General features: G+C 41.2%; 1 protein-coding gene and 2 long non-coding RNA genes across 3 annotated transcripts in view; 1 reads left to right on the forward strand and 2 right to left on the reverse strand.

The window, feature by feature from the left end:
* Positions 1–21,487, reverse strand: part of LOC111248273 (uncharacterized) — a 147,116-nt gene extending 125,629 nt beyond the window's left edge. Inside the window, exon 1 of the mRNA XM_022800340.2 lies at positions 17,654–21,487. Within this exon, the coding sequence (XP_022656075.1) occupies positions 17,654–19,124 (1,471 nt within the window). The 5' untranslated portion in view covers positions 19,125–21,487. The remainder of the gene's footprint in view (positions 1–17,653) is intronic.
* Positions 2,730–10,946, forward strand: LOC147756804 (uncharacterized). Its single transcript, XR_015324146.1, has 3 exons — positions 2,730–4,429; positions 5,210–5,289; positions 9,728–10,946. It is a non-coding gene; the product is annotated as an uncharacterized LOC147756804 (long non-coding RNA).
* A 3,750-nt stretch (positions 21,488–25,237) lies between the features above and the next one.
* LOC147756805 (uncharacterized) overlaps positions 25,238–27,618 on the reverse strand; it is a 19,463-nt gene continuing 17,082 nt past the window's right edge. Inside the window, exon 2 of the long non-coding RNA XR_015324434.1 lies at positions 25,238–25,758. This is a non-coding gene — a long non-coding RNA (uncharacterized LOC147756805). The remainder of the gene's footprint in view (positions 25,759–27,618) is intronic.

A 27,618-nucleotide genomic window follows, 5' to 3' on the forward strand; every position in this document is an offset into this window, starting at 1 on the left:
GGCTGCCGGCTAACCAGCTTTGGGCCTGGCGATTGTTGGGTGCGGCTATTCGACCAGGCACTTTACCCAACTCCGTAGAACCTCCTGTGTGGTCCATTTCCCATCACTTAAAGGATTTCCCCCAAAATGATCGTAGTAGTCATTACGAAAAGGGAATCGCGACTGTGAATGTGTCTGACCGGCAGCTACGGGCTGGTCGGGAATTGGTTTCAGGCAGCCCGCGAGAGGATGTGACAAATGTGTTTATCCCAGTGAAGGAGCAATAATAGTCTACTAATCAGACAAGAACTACAGAGAAGCTGCGTATACGTTGTTCAGACAATAACTAGTGACGAGCTCTAGCATCGCTATTGTATGCAGAGTCCATCCGGTGCTTTTTCAATCTATCGCGCTCCCAAATCCCACTAATGCGTATTAATGCAAAGACCGACGGTCGATTAGGGGGAACATTATTAAAACTTAGCGTATTTCAATTTACGGAAATCAACCCTTTTGAGATAGACGTGGAAAGCTAAGTTCTGGTGTTCTTCTCATTGAAAGTTGGGCATAAAAAAGGTCATGAAACACTAAATTTATTAAAAGTTAAGTTCCTTTCTTTTATATCGTCTAGTTACACCTGCACAACAGACAAATCCCGCGATATCTGCCAGTTTTATTTCTGTAGTTTAGTAATTGGAAATAATGAAATCATACGCAAAACAATTTTTAGCTGATCCGGGTACTTCTTTGGCATTGAACTTTGTCCGTCAGGCTTCTAAGCTTATTTTCCGCCATATAAGTCCAGAAAAATCCTCTGGCAAGACACTCTTTCTTGTGCGTCGACAGGGTAACATGCAAACTCAGCATACGACGGCTCTGCGTATTTGCGTGGCCATCGATGTTAGTGTTCCTACGTACAAAGCAATTACTATTTCGGCACCTAAAACTGTATGTACGACACGTCGGAGATAAATTATAATCTAGTGATACCAATTGCAATTATTCTTGCCGGTAACTCTTTCAAACGTTTGGCCCACAACGAACTCGGTTTAGCATAATTCCTATAATCGCTATAATTCTATATAGACACATATACTATAAAAAAAAAAATAATGGTAAGTAACGTCAGTATAAAACGAAGAACGAGTATACGAAGTATACCGATATACAATTAAGATCGGCGAACGGTGTACATATAGATATTCCTTCAATTCGGTTTACTATTGCTTCTGCTGATCGATATAATCGAATTGAAATCGTGTAATACAGACTGTTCCCCGCTGTGGCGGTCGTGATTGGCCCGGCGATCAATGAGGCTCGAGAACCAAAGCAGGTCCGTTGCCCTGATATTCGCAAACTATCTACTTTAGTCCGTTTCCATGAAGCGTTCAGCTGGTTGACTTCGATTCTCAATGAATTATGTATGCTGTTGATGTGTATTCGGTTCATCTTCGCTAGCGATGATTCAAGAAAGAAGACTGCTACGTTAGCTGACAGCTCGTCGAGGACAGCAACAAAGGAAATCGTGTCAGTTACTCAATGAAGATCATGAAAAATGTCGTTCTCCATCTGAAAGATCGAAAACTTACGATTGCTTTTCAAGCGAACAAGGTGGATCCGTTAGGCTGAATCTTCTTTAGCCTCGTGTTATTTTCGAGGGGACTACTGAGGTGAGAGCAGATGACCGTGTCAGATTATTATGTCAAAAAGTTAGAGGTACCGAACATACTTAATTCCACTCTTCCAGGGTTCAGGAAGTTACTCACCTGCAAGTGAAATAACAATGTACACAATTAGTATGCTAGTGTGAGACATGATATCGTAAGAAAAAAATGTCAGAGAAACGTACAAAGGTACAACATTCTCGTATTGCTCTAGATTGATTATGGAATATTGATCGTGATTTCGTCACGATTTTTATGTCATCGTAAAACTTTTAGGGAGTTTTGCGAAAGAATAGCTAATTTCGGGGCTTGAATCAGTTAACTCGATCGGTAAGAACCAACGTCCATCGTGTCTTCTTCTAAGGGCTTTCGACTGGTGTAGAAGTCATAGATCGATAGATATCCCCAGTGTATGGATTTGTTAGTGAATAATAGAGGGTACTAAAAAAAAGACAACTTATCGTGGAAATTACTAGTTCTTCTTCTTCTTCTTCTTCTTGCGTCCAGCAGCGTTAGCGTATGGTAGATCAAGATATACGAGCAGTTGGCCTTAAGTTACTCCTCAATCTCTTGATTTTAAATCGACTTTTAGTTATATAAATCGATTTAAAACCCATATTAGTTTAGGAAAATCAAAGTTATAATAATAATAATAATAATATAAGCAAACAGATAGGTTTAGCTAGCGTTTAGCATATATTATTTAGCCAATCTTACTAGTTTACGGCCAGTTGGAACCCGTCAACCTGAATGTCCACTGCAGAACTTTGTGTCTGTAAGACTTCTCTTGTTTAATTCTTTAAAGTCCAATGACCACGTTTACCACATAAATTTGGTATTGCCTGCTTGTCTATACAATACATATTTTGTGTGTGTGTTTGTGTGTTTTTTGTCCTTCTAATATTCCTGTCGCGTCCAGCGCCATTAGTGTTCATAGCAACGAGTATGGGAGCAGGCAACGTGCGACGGTGTTTAAAGGGCCATAAATTTGTTGTTGGTATCGTTTCCGGCGGTGTTGTTGTTGTTGCTGTCGATGCCTTCGCGTAACTATAAGGGTTGTTCTCCTCTTTTTTTTTACAGGCCGTGTAGCGGGTGCTCAACAGCCATTCAGCTAACAATAACCTAGCCACCGAGCTAGCCCCACTACCCAGCTTCCTTCCTTTAGCCGCTATCGGAGAAGCATTACGGGCTCGCGTGTATCATATTCGTTATATATATGTATATATATATATATATATATATATATATATATATACACACACAGATTCCGTTCAGCCGTTGACTGCCGTAGGTGAGCAGCAAAAGTTCAACGTGTTCAAAGCATCAACAACTTGAATTTCTCTACCTGTCGCATAATTAACTTGTGTTTTACTCACGATCGTAATTTGGTGTCCTGCACGCGACTACAACTTCGGTGTGCTAGCCAGAACTGAGTGGAGTGAAACAATCAAAGGGCGAACGAGATGAAAAAATTGGGTCGACCATTAACTGCATTGCTAGGTAGATTGCGGATAAGGCTGTCAGGTCACGTGGGATTACTACTAAGCGAAGGCCAGTGAGAACGACAATCGTTCGCAAAATGTTTAAGTTCTAGGGAAAAGACAATTTAACACGAGCGAGGCATATGACCATAAAAACGAAATTCTCTCGATTGAAAGGTGCCGAGTCAGATATTAGAAAATATATCATGACGAATTGTGATTTAAAATTTCTCTTATTGAGCTATACTTTCTATTTTCATTCAGTCCGATTGTCTATGAACGTATAAAGTAAGATCAACTGTTGTGATTTCCGTTTATCTATCAGGAGCAGCGAGGGCTTTCAGTAATAGGGTCATCGCGTTCATCTTGCCTCGATGGGCGCACCTGCCCAAAAGCCCCATGTATTGACTGACTCCTGATTTGGATATTAGTCCTGTTTGGATCAGAATGCTTACTAGAATGACAGCAACAACCAAAAAGCTAATTAGTATGGAAGGATTAAATGAACATCCTTTGGCATGGGAAATACTTCTATGAATGCTACAACAGGAATCCCTTCAAAAATTTACTCCCTGAGACGGAAGACATAGCGATTACATCTAAGGGGCTTTTACAGCTAAATATGTAAACGCCATCAGGAGTCGGTTGATTCTTGCCACAATTTAATACACGCCTTGCATTTTCAGGCACGTTTTATAGTCTGCAAAAATACGTTTGTTGCGTATAGCTATTTAATGGTACGAAAGAACTGAGCTTGTTAGGATTCATATCATGACGCCTTATTTTTATGATATAGTTGTATTGTTTTCACACTGAAACTAAAAGCTTTTCAGCGGCTATGCACTTATAGTTTGTCTTCTGTACCTGGTCTCGGTATGGATAGTTCGTCTAAGAGAATCCATAGAATACACTGCGTCACCTATCGCCTTCTTCAAGACACAGAAGCGATTGGAATAAGAGGACCAGATAATTTGGAAAATATGGGATAATTGAAATGTTGCCATTGAATAGTGGGCTATCGTCGAGTGACAACCTGATGTATCAGCTGCCGCGCTGCTCATCCACATTCGAGCTCTTCAGAAACTCAACCTATATGGCAGTACTGACCGTTCCTTGTGTGGACAATACCTTGTTTCGTGGAAAATGCCTTTGATATACATTGCAGGTATGGATACCAACTTGCAGTGGACCGCCACGCAAGCCGTGTCTCTTTTGTCCGAAACTCATAGCTATACCTGATTTTCACATCACCAGACGATGGTATAGACTGACCATTGTCTCTCCAACGACAAGAGTGTACTCCAGGTAGGTTTTTTGTTAGCGATGGTTACGCAAAGTGTACTTAGAATATACCACTCCTGTTTTCATTTGTTCTGGACCTATCTTTCCGAAGGAACCTAATTTTTCTTTATCTTCACGTTGTCGTTACAATTTTATAATATATGATTCGAAAAATCCCAAATTAAGCTGGCAGAAACGCATCGTCCCTTCCCTCTTGGCTCAGAGCCCTCTTGATATAGCAAGTCCTTCTTCATTTTAAAGCTCTGAAGCATAGTCACCTCTCCTGCAATTTCTTATCTACCGATTCACGTCCTTAAAATAATCTCACTCACATTGAACCACTGTTTCCATGAGATCTTTTAGTGTTCAACAATATACGATAGATTTTGCTTTCGAGAAACAGAGTTCAATCACTGCCGGTTGCCTATCAGCTCTGGGGGACAATAAGAAGTAATTGTCCCTATCAGGGACAATTACTTCTTATTTTCTAATGACGCTTATTACTTGTTTACAGTCGTAAATAGCCAAAACCTTATTGGTTTAAAAATGGTTATAAAAGGTTTTGGCCAAATTTATACTTAAAATACTTGAAAAAAAAAATTGTTGAAGTATCAATCAAAGTGTCATTGAAAAGTTAGCTCGGTTAAAGACACGCTAGATATTAGGAGCGTACGCTGCTGTCGCTCACCGTGTTCTCGGTCGTGTACGTTATGAGCATGTGGCGTTGTAGTTAAGCCTCTAAAACGATCAAACATGATTCGGAAAAGTCTGACTGGACCTTACATTTAAATTGATTTGCGGCAGATCCATGCATTACAGGTCCGTTCTTTATCAATATGTGGATGTACGCAGACGGACCACTGCGACGATGTGGGCGTCATCAAGTACGTTGACGTAAGAAAAGATATTTACATTAAATATTAATTTTTAGATATGCTGTTACGATAGAAATTCAAGGAGTTTCTGCAACTCAGAAGGTCTTAGGTGCTGTATCAGCGGATTTCAGGAAAGAATGTTTGTGTATATTTATATACATCCTTCGGAGTACGTGTTTACCACAACGATAATCAATTATCAGTCGAACAGAATGGATTAAACTCAACCTCAATGAATATTATCTATATTCATGTTCTCGGCAAGACGGTTTGAGCGCAAAGGGACGGGGTTGGTACGTCTTAGTATATCTTAGTAAAAAACCATTGGATTCAAAGTTCAGAGTTCGATTACTTACAAGTAATACAATGCATACATGACAAAGCTTAATTGAGCTCAAAACATATGATCTTTAGCATAAGCAATAGATTCATACCTATATTTTATGGATGCTCAGGAGACTCATTGCCCGACTTATTAGTAGTCCTTGTCAGCGCGTGAAACTGGCTTCTAGGTTAACTTCGATCGGACAAATTTATCGTACCTAAGGCTTGCAAGCATTTTCTTTGCTTACTGTACAACTAGTATAAGTACTGAATATCGTCCGTTGTCAGAACTTCTTCCGGATCAAATATTCAGGATCAATAAATATCAATGATTACTATTATGACAAGTTTCATTATGTTTATAATATTGACAATGATAAATTGACCGTGAAAGAACTACTCGTAGATCGAACAATGTATTTATAATCTCCTCCTTTGATGGTCTTGCCTTCTTCCTAGGATATTTATCACAGACCACGAGTGTTCCTCGGCGTAGTTTGTGTTTGCCTGGTCTCGTCAGAGTAATTTTCCGTCTTTCGTGTACAGACAAATCTATCTGAGATATCGTTTAACAATGGCTGAACGCAGAATGTGTCGAAAGAATGAATCGTTACTATGTGTTCATTCAAGAGAATGTTATATTTTGGTGTGGCAAACTGCCGTGACCGTTCCTTTATGTTATTAAACTGCATCAGTTGGGCCTTTTTTTGAGCCTTTTTACATGAGACATTGGAACTGAGTCCGCTTCTGACGAACAGTATATCCTTACGAGTTTAAATGTTTGTGACTACTCATTTCGAGTAGTTTGATTTAGGCTTCGCCATGTTATTGTCTCTGCCACCAGTTCCACTGCTCCAGTATATAATAAGCACCCCCTGTCTTCCCAAAAATTCTTGAATTTTGCACATATAGTGCGATTGTATAAAACGATCGTCAAAATTGAGCTCTTCCAGAGCATTAGGGTCGTATAGCAATGTGGACGTCATACAACAGCACTTTAGATCGGTCAGCGTTCGAGCAAAATATTGAAATTTCCCATTCACTTTTATTGCTCAGCGGGTCAGGAGAACGAGAGGAGACCGCCTCCTAGTGATCCTAAAAAGGCATTTGTACTCGCACTTGAGCCCATGAGTGACGCAGACTACCACGCTGGTGGTGATATTAGTGGGCATAACGTCACCGGGAGTGTTCGGAGCATAGGGCCTGTGAAGTTCTCTGCACTGCTGACCCCGCAGAGCGTCGTGATCATGTTTCGCCAACGATATTATTCGCTCTCTTTTTTACCGGATCCTTGTCTAGAAAGTCTAAATTTTGAGAATGACAGCGCTGGTCACGACGACATCAATTACAATTACTGGGCCGGCACGTAGAGACAACGAGTAAGGCAGACGAAGGCAGCTATCCAGTCAGCCAGCCCAAGTATAGATAGCGTCAAACAATAATAACAGCACCATCATCTGCGGCAGAGGTGAAGCAGTTCTATGGGCGGTTATATCAGCACTCTATATTTAAAATGGACGAGTTTGCCAAGGCTGATCAAGTAATTTGCTATAATATCTATCGTTTTCTTTTTCGCCCTTCTAAGTACAAAATACTCTTCCTGGACGGTTCTTCGTTTCTTACGACCGGCGTATTCTAATATATTTGCTTTAACACAGGAATGAATTGGTTCAAGTTGCATGAAAACAAACGTATACTTTGAGTATATAGGGCAAACTGAAACGCCAATAATGAGTAATTGACGTTCGTCGGTAAATAAATACTAACTAAGTCACAGAGTATTTAAGTTGTACGACTTAGGAAAGTTAAAAGCTAGAATATTACACCTCACATTTGTTGAAAAGGTTACGTTTAATAGTAGCGTGTGAACGGTGTGCTCAAAGAGGCACCCAGTGACCGTTGCGACGGGAGAGTCATAAAAAAAGAAACAGCCTTCACGGAAAAAATACTGAACAAAGTCCAAGCTTCTTCATGTTGCTTGAAAAACATCCTGCTAGTTCAAATAGCTGGCTCTTCATTTCTCAGTCAAGGTAGGTTATATCATTTAAGTTTAAACGGCAACTATTTATCGATAAAGTTTTTCTCCTCAAAACGAGAAATAAACTTTACTATGTCCTTAATAATAGCTTAATTAAAAAATCTACGAACCTTTACCTAACTTCGTTTCTTATTTTAGGTAAAAGGTGGATAGTCGTCTGAGGCGTTTATGACGTACACGGCCGTATACTTAAATGTATGTCCTAATATAGGGACAGAGTCCGATTGTCTGGCTCGACGCCAGATAGCTCATTTTGTACACTAAGAATTAAGCACGAAAAAATTAAAATTCTGGCTGTATTTTCCTGTTTAAAGTGGGTTAAAGCGCATATGTAGCACAGCACGATATACTGTATTTTTGTTTCGGACCCTATTTCGTTGATGATAGATCATACCCGATGTGCATACTCTGGAATATGTCTTTCAGAACACATATATGCACCACTTATCAAATATATTCGATCGGGTTACTGATGAAATTTGCTCGTTTCCAAGCTGCATCGCGTTCAGCACGTAGTATTGCAACTGCTTATACATATGCACATATGTGTTTAAACGCTGGCCCACATTTATAATACCTAAATGACATGTAGCTGTAAAGTTCCAACATGGCTGTGATCGACGCGTGTCAAAATGAGCTAAACCCGAACCAACATATTGTTTTTAATTCCGTAGACTTCTCAAGATTACATCACGTGCAAATGTACTATCGTATAGGTTTTACCACAATATGCAGCATGATATAGCTCAAAATCGTAACGTGCATAGCGCAAACGGAAGCATCATAAAGACAGCCTTACCTGTCTTAGCTAAAAATGGAATAAAGCGTTCAAACCGTAATAAGTGTAGATTCTGGACCGACTAGTTTTCTGCTCATTGTTCGTTATAATAAAAGATATAAGAACAACCCCAGATCGACTGAGCGCAAACCGTCACAGGTTGCACGATAAAGGCCTTGAAGCTTTTTTCCCGAGGGTTTGGTACCGATGACCGGATGTACCCGTCTGGATGACTGCACCTCTGTATTGCGCAGACATCAGCCAGTCTTATTTTTTAAACGCAAATTAATTCGGTATAACAAATAGTTACGATAGTGTAAACGAAAATTGACTTTTTGACGACACGCGGTATGTTCTTTGCTTTATATTGTCAAATACGAGAAAAAAGGAGTCTATATCCCAGTAATTAATTTTCTTGAAGAGCTTGGTATATGCCATACAATATAAGGCTTATGTAAACCCACTGAAGCATTGAAATACATTGTATTATTGATAGTTCCCCGATTATTCCATGCTATAGAAGTACTGTTGAGCTATACAAATGATCCAACGAAATAGAGCTATTCTTTCTGAGTGCATCCAGTGTCAACTAATCAACACCTCTTTGACCATCCATGAACAGTTTCTCGGTACGACTGAAACACACACGCGTTTTTTTCACTCGGTTCTAGTTTAGTTACAACAGCAGTCTTTTACGCCAACCAAAATTATCCTATACATTACCATTGTAATAGATAGTTGTACAACAGTAGATGTTAGTCGAGAAACAACTCTTAACTTTGTTTTATAAGCAAAAAATACATTAGTGATGATGGAGACATATATAATATATGCTGATCTTGTGATCCAGGCAATGACAAATCGGTATCAAGCCGTAGCGCATTGAAGCGCAGTGGCAATATTGTCTTCATATTCTGGCGTCGACCGCCACTGGGGCAGTATTCTCGGATTGCAAACGAAATTGTCATGAACCAGTAACAAATTTATGTACGGCTATTGTGTTGCCATCCAGCTCCTGAAATGATCAGGCAGCCAAACAAATGTAAAAGGAGGGAAAAAGAGAGAAAGATAGAGAGATCAGAGCTTCAAGCCTTGTGCAGTTTCGTAGTTTTCTGCTCAGTCCGTACCTTGATATTCCCATTTCGATCCGTCGGTTGCCTAGCCGCTCTTTCGAATCCTCTGCGAGGTATTCATTTCTACTAATGCTTTCTCTGTTGCCGCCACCGCACACGGCAAAAGGGAATAGTTTTTTCCACGGTTGGTTATTCGTTCGTTACGCTCTTGCTTTCTTTCTATGACGATTTCAGGCTAAAGGTGCCAAGCCTCGTCTCTATCCGCTTACATCTGCGAGAAGCCCCCATGGACACCAGCACATCGATCGATATAGCTGACATCAGAGGACTCGGAGGGCGTTCATAGACGTTAGAAACGATATCAAGCATCCTGCGATGCCATTAGTCAGAACGCCGTGGAACTGCACTGCTTTGTACCGTTGCGGAAAGAAATATCCCTAGTGGTAGTTCATTGGTCATCCCAGCAGTACGACTACAAAGCTTCGAGACAAGAAGCTGAAGTCCTACGACCTCCGCTACTTCCTAGTACGTAGAATAATTCGATCTCTTTAAGGCACGACAGGTATAAAAAGGTACAAAAAAGATGATGGTATATATATATATATCTATAAATTTGTGTATGGCGCGCATTGGCAATTAGTGAATCTATTTCGTAGCGGTTGCATGTGATGATATTGACCAACAGAAACCGTAGCTGTGGTCATTTGCAATTCGATCAAATTCGAGCATCCTTCACTTCGACCAGGTAGGACGGGAACTAGCGCCTGTTAGATAGAACAGACTATGCACAATGTCTCCACGCCAACAAGAGTTGTAGCGACGAGAAAGCCCATGACGGAAGTCATCAAAGCTGGCATTCACTCTTCACTTGATTGGTAGAAACGTCATGGGGACTGGCGGGCAGTGTGCTGCCCCTAAACAAAAAGGAGACTCTGGGGTTATAAGTGCTTCAGGAGCAGCGGGTAAGAAGCGATAATGAGGAAAAGAGAGCAAAACGTGTCTTAGTCGACTTCAAACGAAACGTGACCGTGCCAGAAGCCAGTGACACACTATTCCCTTGGGACATTTACCCTCTGCACAGTTGTACATATCATACCAGCATTGGAGTCTGACACTAGAACTCTCTCTTCAGAATTGTCGTCAGATGGAATACGGCAATGCTTGCTATCACGGAATGAGCATACACAGTACCGACCAAGAAACTCGTTTTCTTTTCTTTAGAAAGCTGTAGTCGACGAGAGTAACAAATAGCAGTCGCAATGGAACGGTCACGCGACTTCGTAAGTAGCTACCAATTTCGGTGACGATTCTCAACATTACATGGTAAAGGCTAATCAGGCTCCCGACACCCCCATAGGATTGCACAAGTATGCAATGCAATCACTTGTAAATATGGTTAATATAATATACACTTGCAATCATTTGCATATATGGTTAATATAAATAGTTAAATAAATCATATAATTCGGAAGAGCAGTCTTCTTACTTCCCGATCATCTTTAGACCGGAAGATGGCGCAAAAGAAGCAGAAGTCATTTGAAAGAGAAATTATCTGATCCTTATAGATTAGAATCCACTCGAATCGACGACATCTTGTACGCCTTGTAGATTTTTGATAGGGAGAAATTGCCTTGCTGTTGTTATTATAATGTCAATAAGCCATTTACGTGAAGAGTCAGGTGAGAAGAGGACGTCAACGTTCTGAGACGGTTACCTCTGCGTCTAACTCTAAAGGGTTATTGTAGGATTTCAGAGTTATGCCCAACATCCTTGAACAGACGCCCGATTTTAAGTTCAAAAGATACTGAACTGAAGTTAGGCCTATGCTGATGCAGTAAATGTAAATTTATGACCTGCGGGCTTATTCGACGGCAGTGAAGGTGACAACTAATATTTTCCAGATATTGAGCCACGAACAGACATCGTTAATCTAGCCTTTGTCCGAACTGTGCAACTGGTAATCAGTATGGTTGTAGCATGGCCCGCAGTTCTATTCGTATTCCAGAGTCTGACTGACCTGATCTTTCTACTCTCGAAAGTCTGTCGAGAGAAAAAAATCGGCACATATGAGATATGAAAGAGATACGAACAAATGTGATAATTGCAACGACAGTTTAATGTCTATGTAGAATATTTCAACGTTTTTCCTTTCTTCCGTACAGCATTTAATATGGAAAATTGCCTATCTTAATATTATAACATTGACCGAGTCGTAACCGGCCTGTACTACTAGCACATTGTCAATCTAAGGAAACCATTACTAGACTTCTATTTAGTGGGAAAAATGAGCTTCTTCTTCGAAAATTGGTTGGACTAATTTAGAAAAATTATCTACTCGCAATACATCGATCGTAGATTCGAATAATTGTGTACAACCTTAAATGATTCATTAATTTCCTAAAACGTTCTTCTACTTGAAAATACTGCGAGTTATGAAATTGTTTACGTTTCAAAAGATGAGCAACACCTCTTATGTTTACTGAGTCTACCTTATTGACGATCTTTTACAAAAAGGATACCTGTCGAATGAAAGTTTGGAAAATCATCTCTGCCTCAATAGCAAGTATACGGAGTACCAATGTTTGAGTACGAAATGGTGATATTCCCTCAGCAGAACTTTAGCTGGGCCATGACACGAATGCTAAACATCGGTTCGTTAGTGGTTCATAAATGTACGCGCAAAGGACCTACGAATGTCCGTGGCAACCGATTATGATGTTGACATTAAATATTGAATATTAACATTAAATATGCAATAAAGCGCTGTCGATCCCACGAGTTTCCACTATCAAACGGAGAGACGGCCTCTACTTCTGCTTCCGCAGCAAAAGAAGTGAGCGTAGATAGCGAGGAACCTGGTTTTTCGCCGGTGGTTAAAGCGTAAAAGGTCGAAAGAACAGACACAGCCGTCTGTAACGTTTTTGTCGTCTGTAACAGAATTTGCTCATTTTTTAACGGAACCCTTCATATCGTGCGGTGGATCTTCGTTAAAGTCTTCTAAGGGGCCCACCCAATGTTCAGTTCGATCTGCATATCAGTACACAATCAAAGTGATTGCCTCGGCGTGCTCATAACGGCCTGTTTCTATCAGTTTTAATGATCATTCTTCAACTCACAGAAGCTGAACTGTTTGCTCATAGCGTCTTCCACTTTTCTCGAAAGAAGAACGCATAAGTGTCTCGATTATTTATTAACTACAAAGCAAACAATAGGAATATTAATTAAGATAATTTCTCTGCAAGTCGTTCATAAGGAACTCGCTTCGCAAACGGTGAACCTTGAACGCCGTGTGATCTAATAGAACAACTACAAGTTTTACTAAAAAAAATACAGCTAGGAGCCTAGACCTACTCGTAGTTACTGTTTATTGCCAAGGTCGGTCACGGTAGGTAAAGTGAGCCGTCAAAACATGCCATATAGTTGACTCAAAACAAAAAAGTGAGAATGATAAAACGCAATAGACGGATAGTCAATTTTTTAACTTTGATTTGACATAAGGTCTCAAACCTACAAACGAATCGTATTAGAAGTTGATTAGATAAAAATCTAGATGATACGGTGATATATTCATCTCTCACATTTTTCAGTGGGTTTCTAAGAAAGCTAATTACATATTTATACGTTTCCACTGTGGTCGAGATGAGATCATATATACAATTAAAAAAAATTTATTGAACCAGAACTGAAATGACCTTGATAGCACGAAAGTGATCCCATTTTAAGCTGTATTTTAGCGTAAATTCAAATGTTTCTCCAATCTGTACTTCATTGCTGTCCGTTTGTTGATGAAGACTAATCCAAACGCCCTTCGCGCTAATATGCATAATATGGAACTCTCTACGAGAGGTATCAACATATCTCTATTTTGACTATAGCTGTGCATATCAAATGAGTTTAATAAATCGTTATATATGTATATATAATGCCAACACATTTGCCAAACTTAAATACTCATAAATACATGAGTACACTATATCGTTCTAAACGACTTGCTTGAGCCTTAACATTGTCCAGATGATACAACGTTTCGTACTGAAAAGAACCACGATTGCTATAATTGCGTCTCAATGCCACCCCTAGCGTTTTCAATATCGGTTCGGAAGGAAATTCAGGCCGAACTGTTACGCAGGCGTATATTCTATTATGTACACCCTTAACGAAACGTTCATACGCATAGCGGCCACTAAAATGCCCGCTAGGTGAGTCGCCGTTTACCATTGGTTAATCAGCTCGATCAATGAGACGGCCGTATTGCGTATTGGTAAATAGCAGACAGAGCGACTCTACGTTGACGGATGTGCAGAGAGAAGAAACAAAAGATCTAAATACCAATACAATATAGCAATATTTTTATTCATCAATTATTAGCGGACGACTTGACTGTTTATCACCCCTTCTGAACGTACTCGGAAGCATGAATTGTATTTTGAGATGGGTTAGATAGATACGCCGGACGATAATATTATTCTGCCAATCAACAGGTAATGAATTCTATTTTAGCAGGATATCGAGGTCTTAGTTTCTGCCACTAATCGTAGGGTTTAGTCTTTGTATTGATTTCAAGACTACAATACAGTACAACTACGCCTTCAAGAGAATGACACGAAGGTAAAGTAAAAGCTTTCATAATTCTATGCGAACAATATTTATGTACGATGTAATACAAACTGCTTATTATGTAGTATGCTATATATAGTAGTTTGATTATATTATTAGAATACATTGAAAATTATACAGGTCCTGAGAGCTCACAGGGTTGAATCTTTCAGCTTTATCCCGATACTTTTATGCCGGCGATAATAACAGTCACAACGACAAACGCAATCTATTTGATGAATCATGGAATCATTTGAATCATGGAGAATACATTTTAATAGATTTTCTAACCTAGCGTTCTTTTTTCTAAAGACGGGACTGTCGGACACTCAAGAGCGCGATCAACAACGACAAGACAACACAAGACGGCTAGCGTTTAGATCTTTTTCTCATTTTTGTGGCCAGAACTGGAAGACCTCGGTTATTATCTGAACAGAACGTTTTCCCCGAGGGCAAACTGGCTTGTCCATACGATGATCAGCTAAACGCCTGATTACGTCGATCAGATGAATGCTTTCCATCAATTTTGCAAAACGGTAACAAGAAATAACACGACAAAAAAGTACGGCCTACTGGCGCCTAGGGGTGCCACCCTTCAAAGTTTAGATTCTGCACGTCTGTCGTATTTGTTGTCATTTATGTCGCCCTATCGATGCCGCTGCTTAGCTCGGCACGTTATTCGACTAGTCTTCTATACGCCAGCTCTTTTTTCTGACATTACCTTTTCTTGCGTCTTCACTAACCGTTAAGCAATCACAGATTGTTTTGTCGCAGTTGATGACTATCATTAACCGACAAAGAATATACTGATCAAATAGAGGTACTAATGATAATAAAGTACTGTATCATCCCGTCTTATTTCTTAGAACGGTGAGTGGTTAGTTAAATCGGTAGAGCAGGTAACCAATCGAAAAACACAAAATATGTTGACGTAAATATTGATCGTTTATTCGAATATTAAAAGGCCGCAGTATAACGAACTCATAATTAGCAATCAAGTCAATAAGCTTATCCATTTTTAGGCGGCCGAATAGGTTAATCGCTGAAACATATTAAAAATAGGCCAAACGGGATTCAAGAAGGTGAACATAAGATCGGTTAAATTTGGTTGTGATTACCGTCAAAGGTTTCATATAATAATATATTTTCCATGCAAGCGATGGACCAGGAAGCGGGCAACTGTCTCAAACCTGAATCCTGCTTCTTCAAATCGTGCTTCGGCCAGTTTTTGTATAGGTTGAACAAATATCAGTTATTTAGTCATGTATTGCAGCTTGAGAGTTGTCGACTTGCACGGCTTAAATCTCCGTTTAGTCTCGTACACGATCGGTCATTGCCTCAATATTGAAGCGTAGGATCATGGCGGCAGAATTACACCATTCCTCTATAGTATAAATAACGCGTGATATGAATTTCTTTTTCTGAACGTAACCTTCTAAGCGAATCACGCACAGATGTTTAGACTCTATCAACGTGAATCCCAGCGATAGTTATGGATCGTACATATATATATATATATATATAATGCTTCGGAGGAGGCCGAAATCACCGCAAGTTCGATGGATCGAATATGATAAATCTTTTCATTAAAACAATTAGCCATATCTAGCTGAGAATATTCATCCTCTCGTCCGCGTAAACGTTGCAGCGTCGTCTGGCAACGAAGCGACGAGCGCGAGTCGGCGGTAAAGCTTCGAATCGAAGTTTTGTCGTTTCCCCGATGAAGGATGTCGCCTGTTCTACCCTACTGCTTCGATGAAAGGAATTAACTGTGTCGCCCCTTGATTAGGCGTATCACGTCGCTATTAAGAGGCGACAGTTACTGGTTTGTTAAATAAGATCAGAAAACTAACGCAGCTGCGTTAATAATAATAATAAATTCGGAGAAATCCCGTCTGACCAGCACGTTCTAAACGTAATCATAGATATGGCTAGTATGCTCACTTAGATTAAGTGTAGATTGATTATACAACAAAAAAAGGATCGGTCGCTCAAGAGTCTCAGAAGACTTTAGACAAAAAACGAATGAAATTGATAAATTTCGTTCGCTGACAGACGAACAAATATATTGTTTGTGCGTTGAGAATAGCTCTTACGATAGATTGATTTTCGGAAAGAGATCTCTTACCAAATATATGTCCATTTAATACTGTCGATATAGTGACAGACTAAAAGCATATTATGACACGTGTGTTGTAGAATTTGCATATATACGTTTTTAATTTATACAGTTTGCGATGCTAGACAAGTTGTGGAAGAGTGACTGCAAACCTAGACAATGTTAATGACCTTACGGCCAAGACGTCTGTTCTGTGCCGATGCTCATAAACTCAGTCCTATAAAACGTATCTGTTCGGATCTAAATAGTAAATGTTAACCTATTGATTGAAGAAAATGGCACATTAATTACATGATTCCGAAGATAATTTATTTCAATTTGTTTTAAAATTAATTAATAAAACTGTGGCAATAATGTCAAGTCCTCTGTGTCGGTCTCTTGGTTGGTATATATTTAGTAAGAAAATATAGTTAACGCATATCCTAACTTTTGTCAGTAGAGCCTTTTCTAAACTAGGTGTATCTAACACGAGCAGCGTTATAGCGGGTTTACAGTAGAAGGTTCGATAATTCTTCCGTAGACGCAAAAATAAGAGGACCATTACACACACAGAAAATGTATTTATTTGTCTTAAACGTTCGACCTACAACTGCTATTCGAAATCCGGTTGCGCATGTCCTATCAGGTCCCAATAGAAAAGATTCGCAGTGAATTATTGGTTCAATAACGTTCAGCCTCACGTTCTTTATATGGCTATGACTAATTGATATTAATTGGGCTCACTGGGGCGAACAGGCGCACCAAGCAAAAAAATCAGTAACGTCTCCGCCAGTCCTGCGGCTATAGGACACAAGTCGTGGCTTCTGCTAAGCAGAATGAAACTCCGTTCATCAAATCTGCTTCGCTCGTATAGAGGAATACCATATCACAATGTGCGTGCCAGAGAAGCTGTGTCGTAATGTTGACCATATAAGCGCTTTGTTTTGATCTTGCTTAGTTACAATGGGCTAGTTATTGTGTAATCGCAATAGCACAGACAAACAACATCGTACTGACAACGTACACAGTTGGCGTGTGCGGGAAGATTTATCATGCACTTATACGCATAAATGAGTCCGAGCTTGGAACAAATAGAATTAGGCAAAAATCGAGCAAAATTTCAATCCCATGCGTCCTAGACGTCAAATACGTATAACAATACTAGCTCCTGCCTATTTGCTGGAGGTCTGCACTAGTACTGAGCATAACGCGACCATCAGCTATGGGGAACAATCATCTCACTTTTTCGAACGTTATCTTTGAAACAAATACTTTGCTATTAATGCCTATTTTAAAAACAGTACTATATGTACCGATCGCCAACCCGCACGATACCTCTACTGGCAAACAGACTACATACGATACTGGCATTGCGACGCGTTCCATCGTACCTACTATTGTGTCGTTACTATGTCGTCGCAACAACAACAATAACAAACTTACGAGGTTTGTACCTACACACAAACCTGCGGGGAAGATGTCAACGCTATACTTGAACTGATTCCTGATGCGAAGGATAAGTAGGGGGAAGCACCAATGTATACCGTAAATGAGGAAGTGTACGAATACGGCAATTGAGCAGATGACCCAGCCCCAGCCACTTTCGGGGTAGTAGTGTTGTCGAATCGTGCTCACTTTGGGCTTATCGAACGCTGCCAGCGATATGCCAGGAGGTATGACGATTCCTTTGAGTTCGGCTTCTCTTTGCTCCCTTCGAAGAACCTCGAGCACGCACGAGACACTGGGCGATCGTCGAACATTTTCATTGTTGTCAGCAGCAGTCCCTTTCGATACGTAGTAGGGCGAGGCTGGATCTGCCGAAAAGACCGACTGCGATCGATAGGTGCGACCCGTCGCCTTGTTGTTATAGTGTATTTGTGACGGTCGCTCGCCCGAATGGTATGAGCCGGAAGACAGTTCGTCCAGAAACTCCTCAATCTGCTTTTTGCTTACACCTTTTTTCGTAGACGACGATTGTTGCTGGTCGGCGGACGAGTCGCATCGATTCACTTTTGGCTGATCTTTCGACTCGCGGCTCAGCTGCTTATGCGAGGTCTGGAACGAGGACTGTGCAATGGGCAGTGGAGGAGGCATCGGTGAACTAGAAACGTCAGCGGCGACTACGACTGGCGAATCGGGCGCGCCTCCGCCACCGTTCCTCTGCAGCGACCTTTTACGTTCGTCTTCCCATTCCGAATCAGACGTCGGCAGACGCGTTTGCTGTGTAAGATTCGATTCGTTGCTACTTTTGCCTGATAAAAGCGAGCGCGTAAAATGGATACTCGCTTTGCGTAAAGGCGTCTTTGCCTCTTCATCGGACGTAAGGGAGTCCATCCTTCGGGCAGGCATCTTAAATAGGCTGAGTTTACGGAGGAACTTTTTCCTCGGGTGCTCCGGGGTGACGGCGGTGGCCGCGCCATTACGAAACAAGTCGACGGGGGATTCACGCACGTCCGCATCAGTGTCGTCTGTCGGCTGACGTTGTAAGGGCACCTTGTGGCCACTGGTCGTAGCCTGTGTGTCACTATGAGGACCTCGTATCGCCTCCGCTTTTCCCAAAGGAGGGCTTGCGGTCGCTGTTTGCATTGCCACAGTGCAATTGGAGGCCACTGTTGTTGCTGCTGCAGGTAGATAGGTCGCCACAGGACCGTTGGCTTCCTGTGTCGCTGCGTTGCGCGCATCGTACGAGCTCCCCGTAAGGGTTACCGCCGGGTATAAATGTGTTGGTGACTGAGTTGTCGTAAAACAGTGTAACGAGGCCGTTCTCACTGCTGACGACTGGTTAAGAACATCTAGGAATGGCGGATTTGGTCGTGTTGGAGTGTCAGAAGCCGTCGCTAGCTCCGCGGGATCGACACTCACGCACTGTAGGTTGCTGTCGTCGTCAATAAACGGTATCGGAGAGGATTCGCCCTTGGGGGCGTCAAAATGCGGCATGCTCGGAGTCGAAAACGATAGAGTGCGCGTAGACAGAGCTGACAGAGCTCAGAGTGGCAGAGTGCCACACTGAATCGCTGCATGTCGCGACAATCAGTTCCTTCGATTAAGATTTACGCGGCAGCCCGCGTAACTGCGAAGCACGTCATCATTAATGTCGACTTCTTAGCGTAATGGCATAGACGTTTATACCGACGCCCGTTGGTCACTTAACTTACTTTGTTTTATCCTTCAGTGGACGACAGACCCAGATGAGTGAAACACAAAATAGAGAGGGTGGAATAAGTTAGAGTTTTGAAGGAGCAGTTGTATTTCAACGCTGTTCGAATGGCCCGAACCCAGCAGACCGCTTAATACAGACACATACCCTTAGGTAAACCACATAAGCATTGATGAAAAGCAAAGGACTTTGTTAATAGCAACAGCAGGAAGCTCCTTGGCATTTACTTGCATATCAGTCTACCTAATGCTAGCAGAGGTTTAATTTCGGAACCGCCATATAAATATCTCATACTGCCTTCTTGCCCCAAATCTGTCGTCGAACGCGGGAATACAAAAGAATTGATTCACGTGCACCACGCGCACTTCTCCTTTTTTTCACACTTATCACGGATGAAATCACTTGTTCGTGCACAAACGTATCACGATGACACCGTACGAATTTATTTCTTGCTATAGGTTAGATTATGGGGGTAAGAACGATAAATAGACAACCGCATGCTCGTCTGCTCCGAGTTTTTAGTAATCATCACTGTAATTTTTAGCGCTATTTCGTGTCACACTGCCACTGAACAGCAATACCCGCCTCTAGACGACTTGATATTTCCTAACAGCTAAATGCCGATTACGACTGTAATATTTTCTAAGCGGTCTCTTCTAGCGCGGGTCCAATGCTAGCTTCCGGTAGCTCGTGTGCTATGCAGCTGATAACACTGTCTATGTCGAAACATGTGCTCGAAAAAACAAACAGATCTGCTATTGGCACTACTACTACCAGCCGGGGCACAACTTGTAATGGCTGTTCGTCTCGTGGAACGATGTCTAATGAAGGCAATGTGTTTATGTCGTAGCCAGTATTCCACCCAGTTGTCAGGATGCATATATACGCCGTGTGTATCGGTGTTCGATGCTCGATGCACGTTGCTCCATGCAGTTGTTTCCCGCGGGTTGCTCACCGTCGGTGTGGTTGCCTTTCTGACGTTTTTCTGTTCTTCTGGACGACCGCCACTAGACAGGACGTTGGATATCTATTGACAGACAGAACTGGATTGAAGGTGTCGGCTTGACTGGATGTTCCTTCGGCCATTGGTCAGGACTCGGGAAGACGGGAAACACATGGCCGCGGAAACCATGAAAGACTGCTGCTGCTGCTGCCGTCGGCGCGGCCGCAGCTTCTGCTGTGGCTTGTCCGGAGAGGATGCACAACAATCCCTCTCCCGCCGCTTCCTGGTCAGATCAGGCGACAGCAACGATCAGAAGCTATACGGTGGCGGTAACGACGAACGAACGCATGACCATCTTACATCCTTCGATTTTTCCAATCCCAACACACATGCAACAAATACATCGCCGCCGCAACGCATCGAGAAGAAAAGGAACTAAGACCACACGGTGGGTACACACACAGGAAGATCGGCGGACGGATAGGCCGATGGTAGGAAAGATACCGAGTTGCATGATGACTGGCGACCACGGCTCATGGTCACAGACCAGGCTGAATACCCCGGATCAGCCTATAGCCAGCGGTGACAGGTGCGTTTCGAACGTGAGTCGCTGCCCAGCAGCGCTGCAGCCAACCAACCAACCTATAAAAAAGTAACCAAGAGTTGGAGGACGTGTGGAAACCGGTTTTCACATGTCGACAATGACAGTATTTGATCCGCGCATCGCGGTTCTAGCTCTGCTGATAATAATAAGTAGCACCAGTTACACTAGGAATAATGTCAAAAATGGCTATTAAAGGCATTAGAGAGCTTCTACGACCATCAAGGCATATCGGTGACAAGCAAAAATAGTCTTGTTTGCAGCGTCTGCTTGTTACGCTGACCGTGACAGTGAACCGAAGATTAACTGAACACTCTGGCCTATAATAGTGGAAAGCTGGATCAGGTTCATCCGAAGCGAAAGCGGCAGCAGAAATATCGTTTACCGTATCATTTAAATTATCACGTGATTTGAGCTGATGTGGCGACTAATGCAGCCATCTCTACGATAGCCATTGTTCACACTCATCGAGACCGGATTTTGGGTTAGCACACGACAAACGTCTCTCCGTAGCTCTGGCATACGTGCGCCACACCGTTCTAGCGTACGATCTTTCATTGGATGCGCATCTCTGCGTTCTGTTCGCCGGCTGGTAGCGCGACTCATGTATGAACTCCATGAGGTCCTGTTGATTCCGGGGAAGGGCCTTTGAGAGAGGGTTACCGGGGCCTTTCTGATTGCGCGGGCCCTTTGAGACCAACGGCGTCGTCGAAAGAGAGCTCAAACCTCTACCGCATAAGGCATATATAATTTCAACTGAATGTGTGAACAAATACGGAACTTTGATATTCTATGAAATCGCAAATGATTAATTTGTCAAGTTCAGACTGGAGAAATTTTCGCCCAACAATATCACTTTAAAGGATGAAAAAGACTTTTATTAACAAAACGGTGTTGTCTTTAGCAAATCTCGAAGGAACAGTCTTAATTCGCGTGAAGGGCCGGAACAAAAAAAACAATAGAAATATAAAAACGGATTTTGATGAATTGCTAAATGCTAGATCTATTATATTTTTGATCTACACTAAATGGTCTAAAAACTAATACAAAAAAGGTGCCGTGACATCTGTACTTGTCAATATTTTCTTCAATATACGAGATACGATCTTGTTTTACGGTTGAATATACAGTTCAAATAAGGGCATGTTGAAAGTGCCATATATCTCTATTCTTATCACTGGAAATCATATTTAAAAAAAATGTTGCCAAATGTTTAAGGCGATCAAAAAAATGTAAGCTGTCCTATCATTGCAGCATGTCTGTTATTCAATATAGTTGATGTGTTCGGAGGCACCCCTCTGTCTAGTTGTTTTCGAGGTGAGGACACCAGAATTTTCCTTTTTTTTTTGATAAAAAAAAAAAAAACAGATCCGTGCAGACGTCGCTGTCCGCTCATAACGATTATTGTTTTTTATTTGTTGTTTATTCTCTCCTGTCCTTCCGTTGATCATTGCAACAATTTCTACTGTCCGAAACTATCAAGCGAGACCAGACCTAAACAAGTAGACTTAATGTATCGGTGTAAAAGGCGAATCAATTGATGGTGCATATCCATATTCTATTTAGTCTGTTTATACGTACAAACTCGACCCATAATCAGCTACCGGTAATCCTCGTTACCTGGAGACTATCCTTTAGAGGTGTGCCAAGACGGTACTATTTGGTTTATCGGTGTGCCGCTGGTTGAGCGTATACGCGAGGAACAGAACGCACCGTAAATCTACCAGTTGGCCGTAGTAACATTTGACACGATTGCCTGAAGAGTACTGTTCCTTTGACGCTTTTCTAATGATTGCAGCTTTCGCATCTGCATATAGGACAGCTGATCCTTACTAATACGTGACGAATGGTGCATCACACAATAATCAACACAGAATAGCGGTGCAGTAGCTACTTCAATCGTTGGTTTTTCTGGTAGCCAATGTTGGTGATAAATCAACGACGGTGGTGACGACCGCGAAAAATCTAATAACATTTACCGAATCAAACGAGGGCCACGCGTACACACATACGCACATCACACAGATATGTACAATAAACGAGGTAAAAATGTTAATTAGTTATGTACATATGCGTTGTACTAGATAGAAATGACAATGATTATAGATAATTTAGAAAATTTAGTAACTATCGCACTAAATAGGCTTGTTTAGTAGCAGTTTACTACCACCAAAATATACGAGGATTGAAATTTACCACGCTAGTAATCTTCACTTCACAAAAACGTGAGCCAGATTAATGCGTCTGCTGCTAAACCTACTTAACTAATAGATGGTTTTAAAGTACCGCGTCGTTCTAATAGTTGAGTAGGGTCGCCTTGACCATTAGTGTTCCTTATGGTACCTACCTATACATTGCATTTGAAAATTCTTGGTTTGGACTACAATGTTATCTAAATCTATCTAATCAGAGATTTTAGGAACAAAGTTTAAATTTATCTAACCAACGAACTTCACTAAACAGAAAGGCTCTGATAATAATACCACAGTCGCCTATGACCTCATCCTAAATGACGACTTACCTTCTATTAGACAGCCTATTATCCGTCTTGGCCTGTTCGTTCCTAACGACGATATCCGATTAATTACTGCTTTTGTTCACACCTAATCAACTGCACACGCCGTACTGAAGCAGAATTATGCCTACCACTGTAACATCCGGTGTAAAAAAATACTGTTTTTCTTCGAACTGATGACGAGATGATCTTTTCGATAAGTTGCTACATATAACTAAGTGTACTTAAACAACGCTGAAAGTATAAATTTAGCTTGAAGGTTTATTTATTCGCATGAGACTGCATTGGCCTGAAAAGAGGTTTGCTAAATAGGCAGACCGTGCGGATTGTTCTAGGCTATAGCGAGTAAAATCTCATTTTGTTAACGAAGCGCTAGAGCAAAAAATGACGTTTTGAAGTCGGCCGCACCTATGAGTCAAAATGTTATCAATTAGCGTCACATGCTAGCGTGTAGGTTTATTTTGAAGGATATATAGATGCTTAGGTTCGCTCATTTGCTTACTTCTTTGTCGGCTTCTGCAGACGAAAATAGTATCAACTAATATCTACACAGGTTTTGGCCTTGTTTAAGGTTTACATGGTGCCACAGGCTTGTGACTCATTTCGCCATTCTGCTATGTCTTTTGCCTAACATGTGCCTGTATTAGCTACCGCCACGTATGAACTAGAAGACCTTGCGTCTATGTGGCTGTGACTTGTTATCTCTCAGCACATAGTGAGCTTAATAGAGACCTAAAAAAAGAACTATGGCTCGGTAGAAGAAGTTTGATTATGGAAGGTATTGGCGACCCCTTCCAGCAGTTGTGTGGCATTATTCCTAGTCTAAATACGAATGTAATTTCAAATGTTCAGGTAGAAGTAGATGCCGCCACCTTTAATAAAGCTGTTGATCGTTAGACCGTTAAGAATTGCTTATCCTATGGCTTATGCTCTATTTTACGTGTGCGCAGTATGTTCAGCCGTTGCGATCAGGGCTCGACACCATCAATCATCCACAATGTGCCAATATCACGACAACTATATTAAGAGGATGATCTTAGTTTTTCTGGAAACTATTTCCGGTTGCATTAAACGCTGTTAAATATAGTAGGCATAGTATATTTTAGTAACGTTTCATGCTCAGCTTAAAAGTCCACTAGCCTAGCATGAGATAAGGCACATTGTACACTGCCGAAGCTATATCATCTTTTTCAACAGGGGTTTTAGTCAGCGTACTGTTGAAATAGCACGTGTTAGTTTCAATACGTGTCGGCATCATTACACGGCTGTAATACAGCGGGATGCCAATCAATCAATCAATCAATCAGAGGAGCTACTCGACATTTCAAAGAAACATCAAGTGAAGATTTTGCCATCCTAATCAGAGCAAAAGCAGAGTTAAGCTATCTAGCTCTATGTTGGAATAAATATAATAAAACAATAACATTCAACAAGAATACAAACCATTCAGCAATGTGTTTTGCGGCCTTTGGCATTACTACGAATTAAATTTCGACATGCCCACTATAAAATTGTTCTTAAAAATAATTTTTAATTAAATAGTGATTAGAATATGAACTAATACGTCTTCATGCATTGTTGGATCAATGAAGTGAAAGACGTTGCGATGGCTTGAGGACTCCAAAAGGTAAGAACCTACCAAAAATAGATTGCCTCATTGACGTATGCTCCTTGTGCCGTATATTCAGACGTTGTCTTAGCGGGTTCTAGTATTGAACAACCCTTCTGCTGGGCCACCTGTCTGTTGATATTAGATGCATCTTCGTTATGTTTTGACAGTTAAGAGCGCAGCTATGTCTACTAGTGTTGTCAAGAGAGTGAATTGACGATGATATGATATAAACCTGCCTATCATTTTTATTAAAATTATGAGTTTCGCTCAAGAATATTCGTCTGCATCATAAGGCTCCTGGTGGGGGCTCGATCTATGGCCATTGCAGACTATATTTGGCTGAATCGTTGCATAGTATCCGGCTCTTCTTTGGTCGTCGAATTTGATTTGGTAAAATTAGAAATACCCACTCGATACCAGGTGCTCCATGTTCCAAGCTTCATGGCAAGTATCGCCGTTCTCCAGCACACAACGAGTGGTGTATCTACGCCATGGGTTCGAATCTAGCCCACAGCATTTGTCTACAATTAGCTTGCAAGTATGTTACCCACTAAGCTATTATTTGGGCCAATTTCGCGCTCACCCCAATTACACTCATCCATAGAGGCCATAAAATACCGTAAATCGTATAATTAGAGTATTTTAACAATGCATATGATGCCGTTGCAGTACATGTATGGGTGATAGAATTTTTAGAGATTTTGCGACGATGGCTTACATCAACCTTGTTCTTGTCACGAGATCTGAAAAAAAGATTAGCGGTAAATGTATACAGCTTAACAAATGTAAAATTCGCTGGATGATCACTACATGAACTGTCTGTAGTGCTTCCCTTCAGTATCTTTCTGGCTTTTGTGGCGACCCTTGAGAGTTAAATTCGTTGTGGGTGGAGAACATGCAGCCGATAAGATTTTTAAACTTGTGCAACAGCATCAGAGTGTGTAGCGGATGTTCCTTAAAGATGACTTATTTGAATCTGGACATTGAAAATGTTTATCTAGTTAGAAAAATAATTTTCTAACTAAATAAATGTGTGGAAAGCACTACTTCAAATTGTGGGCAAGGCAGCCGGCCTGTTCTTGTCCTTTTTATGCACCTGCGTGTCGCAAACATGAAGTGCTTGCTGGCTAGCATTTCAGTTTGTTTCAGAGTTCTATGGGATTTGGGCTCGGAAAACGCAGCAAAGTTGAATTACTTGACCTACAGGATTAGGTTTATATGTTTACGGCCATAGAGATACGGTTCAGCTTCTTTCGTTACTGGATTTTTGTCCTTTTGTACATAATTACCTAAGCATATCCCTTTCTTCTAATTCCATTTCTCATTATTTGAATGGCGAGATTACGTACGCATATTATCTCACAGCTCTCATTATGGTGGACAGTTAGAATATTGATCAGATTCTTAGCCTTCATGATGGGCCATATGATACAAGGAACATTCAGAACTAAGATGGCATTTCTCGACACCTGCAAGTTGATTTTTATTCGCTGTGGATTCTGGTCAGTCTTGCGCCGGCACATCGGTAGTGTTCGGGACCCAAATCGGTTGGGTCTGTTCACACTAACAGTCACTTCAGAACAGCCTGATTCAGTTTTCGAGTCATCGCTAAGGTAGACTGACCATCTGGCGATATCTAGCAGCCGTATTTGAATTGAATCAACCTTTGACCAACCAGCCAAGACAGATGCATCTAGCAACAATATGTATATATTAAATATAGATTCTTAATTATATGATTGATCACGATTTCAAAATAGATCCCGCGTGATGTCTTATGAGATATCTTCCCATTGCACAAAAATATCGAAAAAAAAGGTTCGAGATAATCATTAGCAAATAGTCATAATAATGTAAGCCAGGTGCGTCAGTTAAGCGTGCATTGTAGACAGAGCTCTTGTCGGCGTTATAATTATTAGCCAGCAAATGGCTTACTCAATTTTGGTGGACGCCGTGGTCTTCGCTGTGACTTCTCTGTTGCTTTCCTTTACCTCAGTTGTTTTGCTTTTTTAATATACGCATATAATTCCTTCGGCTCCTTTTATACCCTGTTATCGTATACTTTTATACTCACAGCATAAAAATTTTAAAAACGAGTTTTTTTTTTGTCGCTTCTATCATGCTTGTCGCCAGTCAAGAGGCGTTTTTACGCCGTTGACGACAGCTCAATTACCCGCCTTTCAAACCAGAATAACGCAAAGGGATGAAATCTGTCAAGCGTCTGACAGCCGCGTGGACTGCCGCCCCATTAAAAACGACGAGCAATATCACAATCAAAAAAAAAACCGATAGCGCAGCGCCAACGCGAATATAACGCGCCGACCATATAGATAAACACCGTATAACAAACGAAATTCGACGCAAGGGTTCTACCAGCTTGTTCGGGCATATAGCAATGACACGCTGGGAACCGCGTTTTGCTGAAGACGTTTTAGAAGGACATTAGGAAGAGATCTACCGATACCGTCAAAGGAAAAGCTGACCAGTAAAATATCCTTGTCAGACAGCTATGATCTGTTATGATTATTGTGAGCAACGGCTTCACGTAATTGTGTATTAAAGAACTAGGGATACAAGCACATGACACGTATAGATTTAAATGT

Source organism: Varroa destructor, unplaced genomic scaffold (genome assembly GCF_002443255.2).
Source record: "Varroa destructor unplaced genomic scaffold, Vdes_3.0 BEIS01000003.1, whole genome shotgun sequence".
Classification (NCBI taxonomy): Eukaryota; Metazoa; Arthropoda; class Arachnida; order Mesostigmata; family Varroidae; genus Varroa; species Varroa destructor.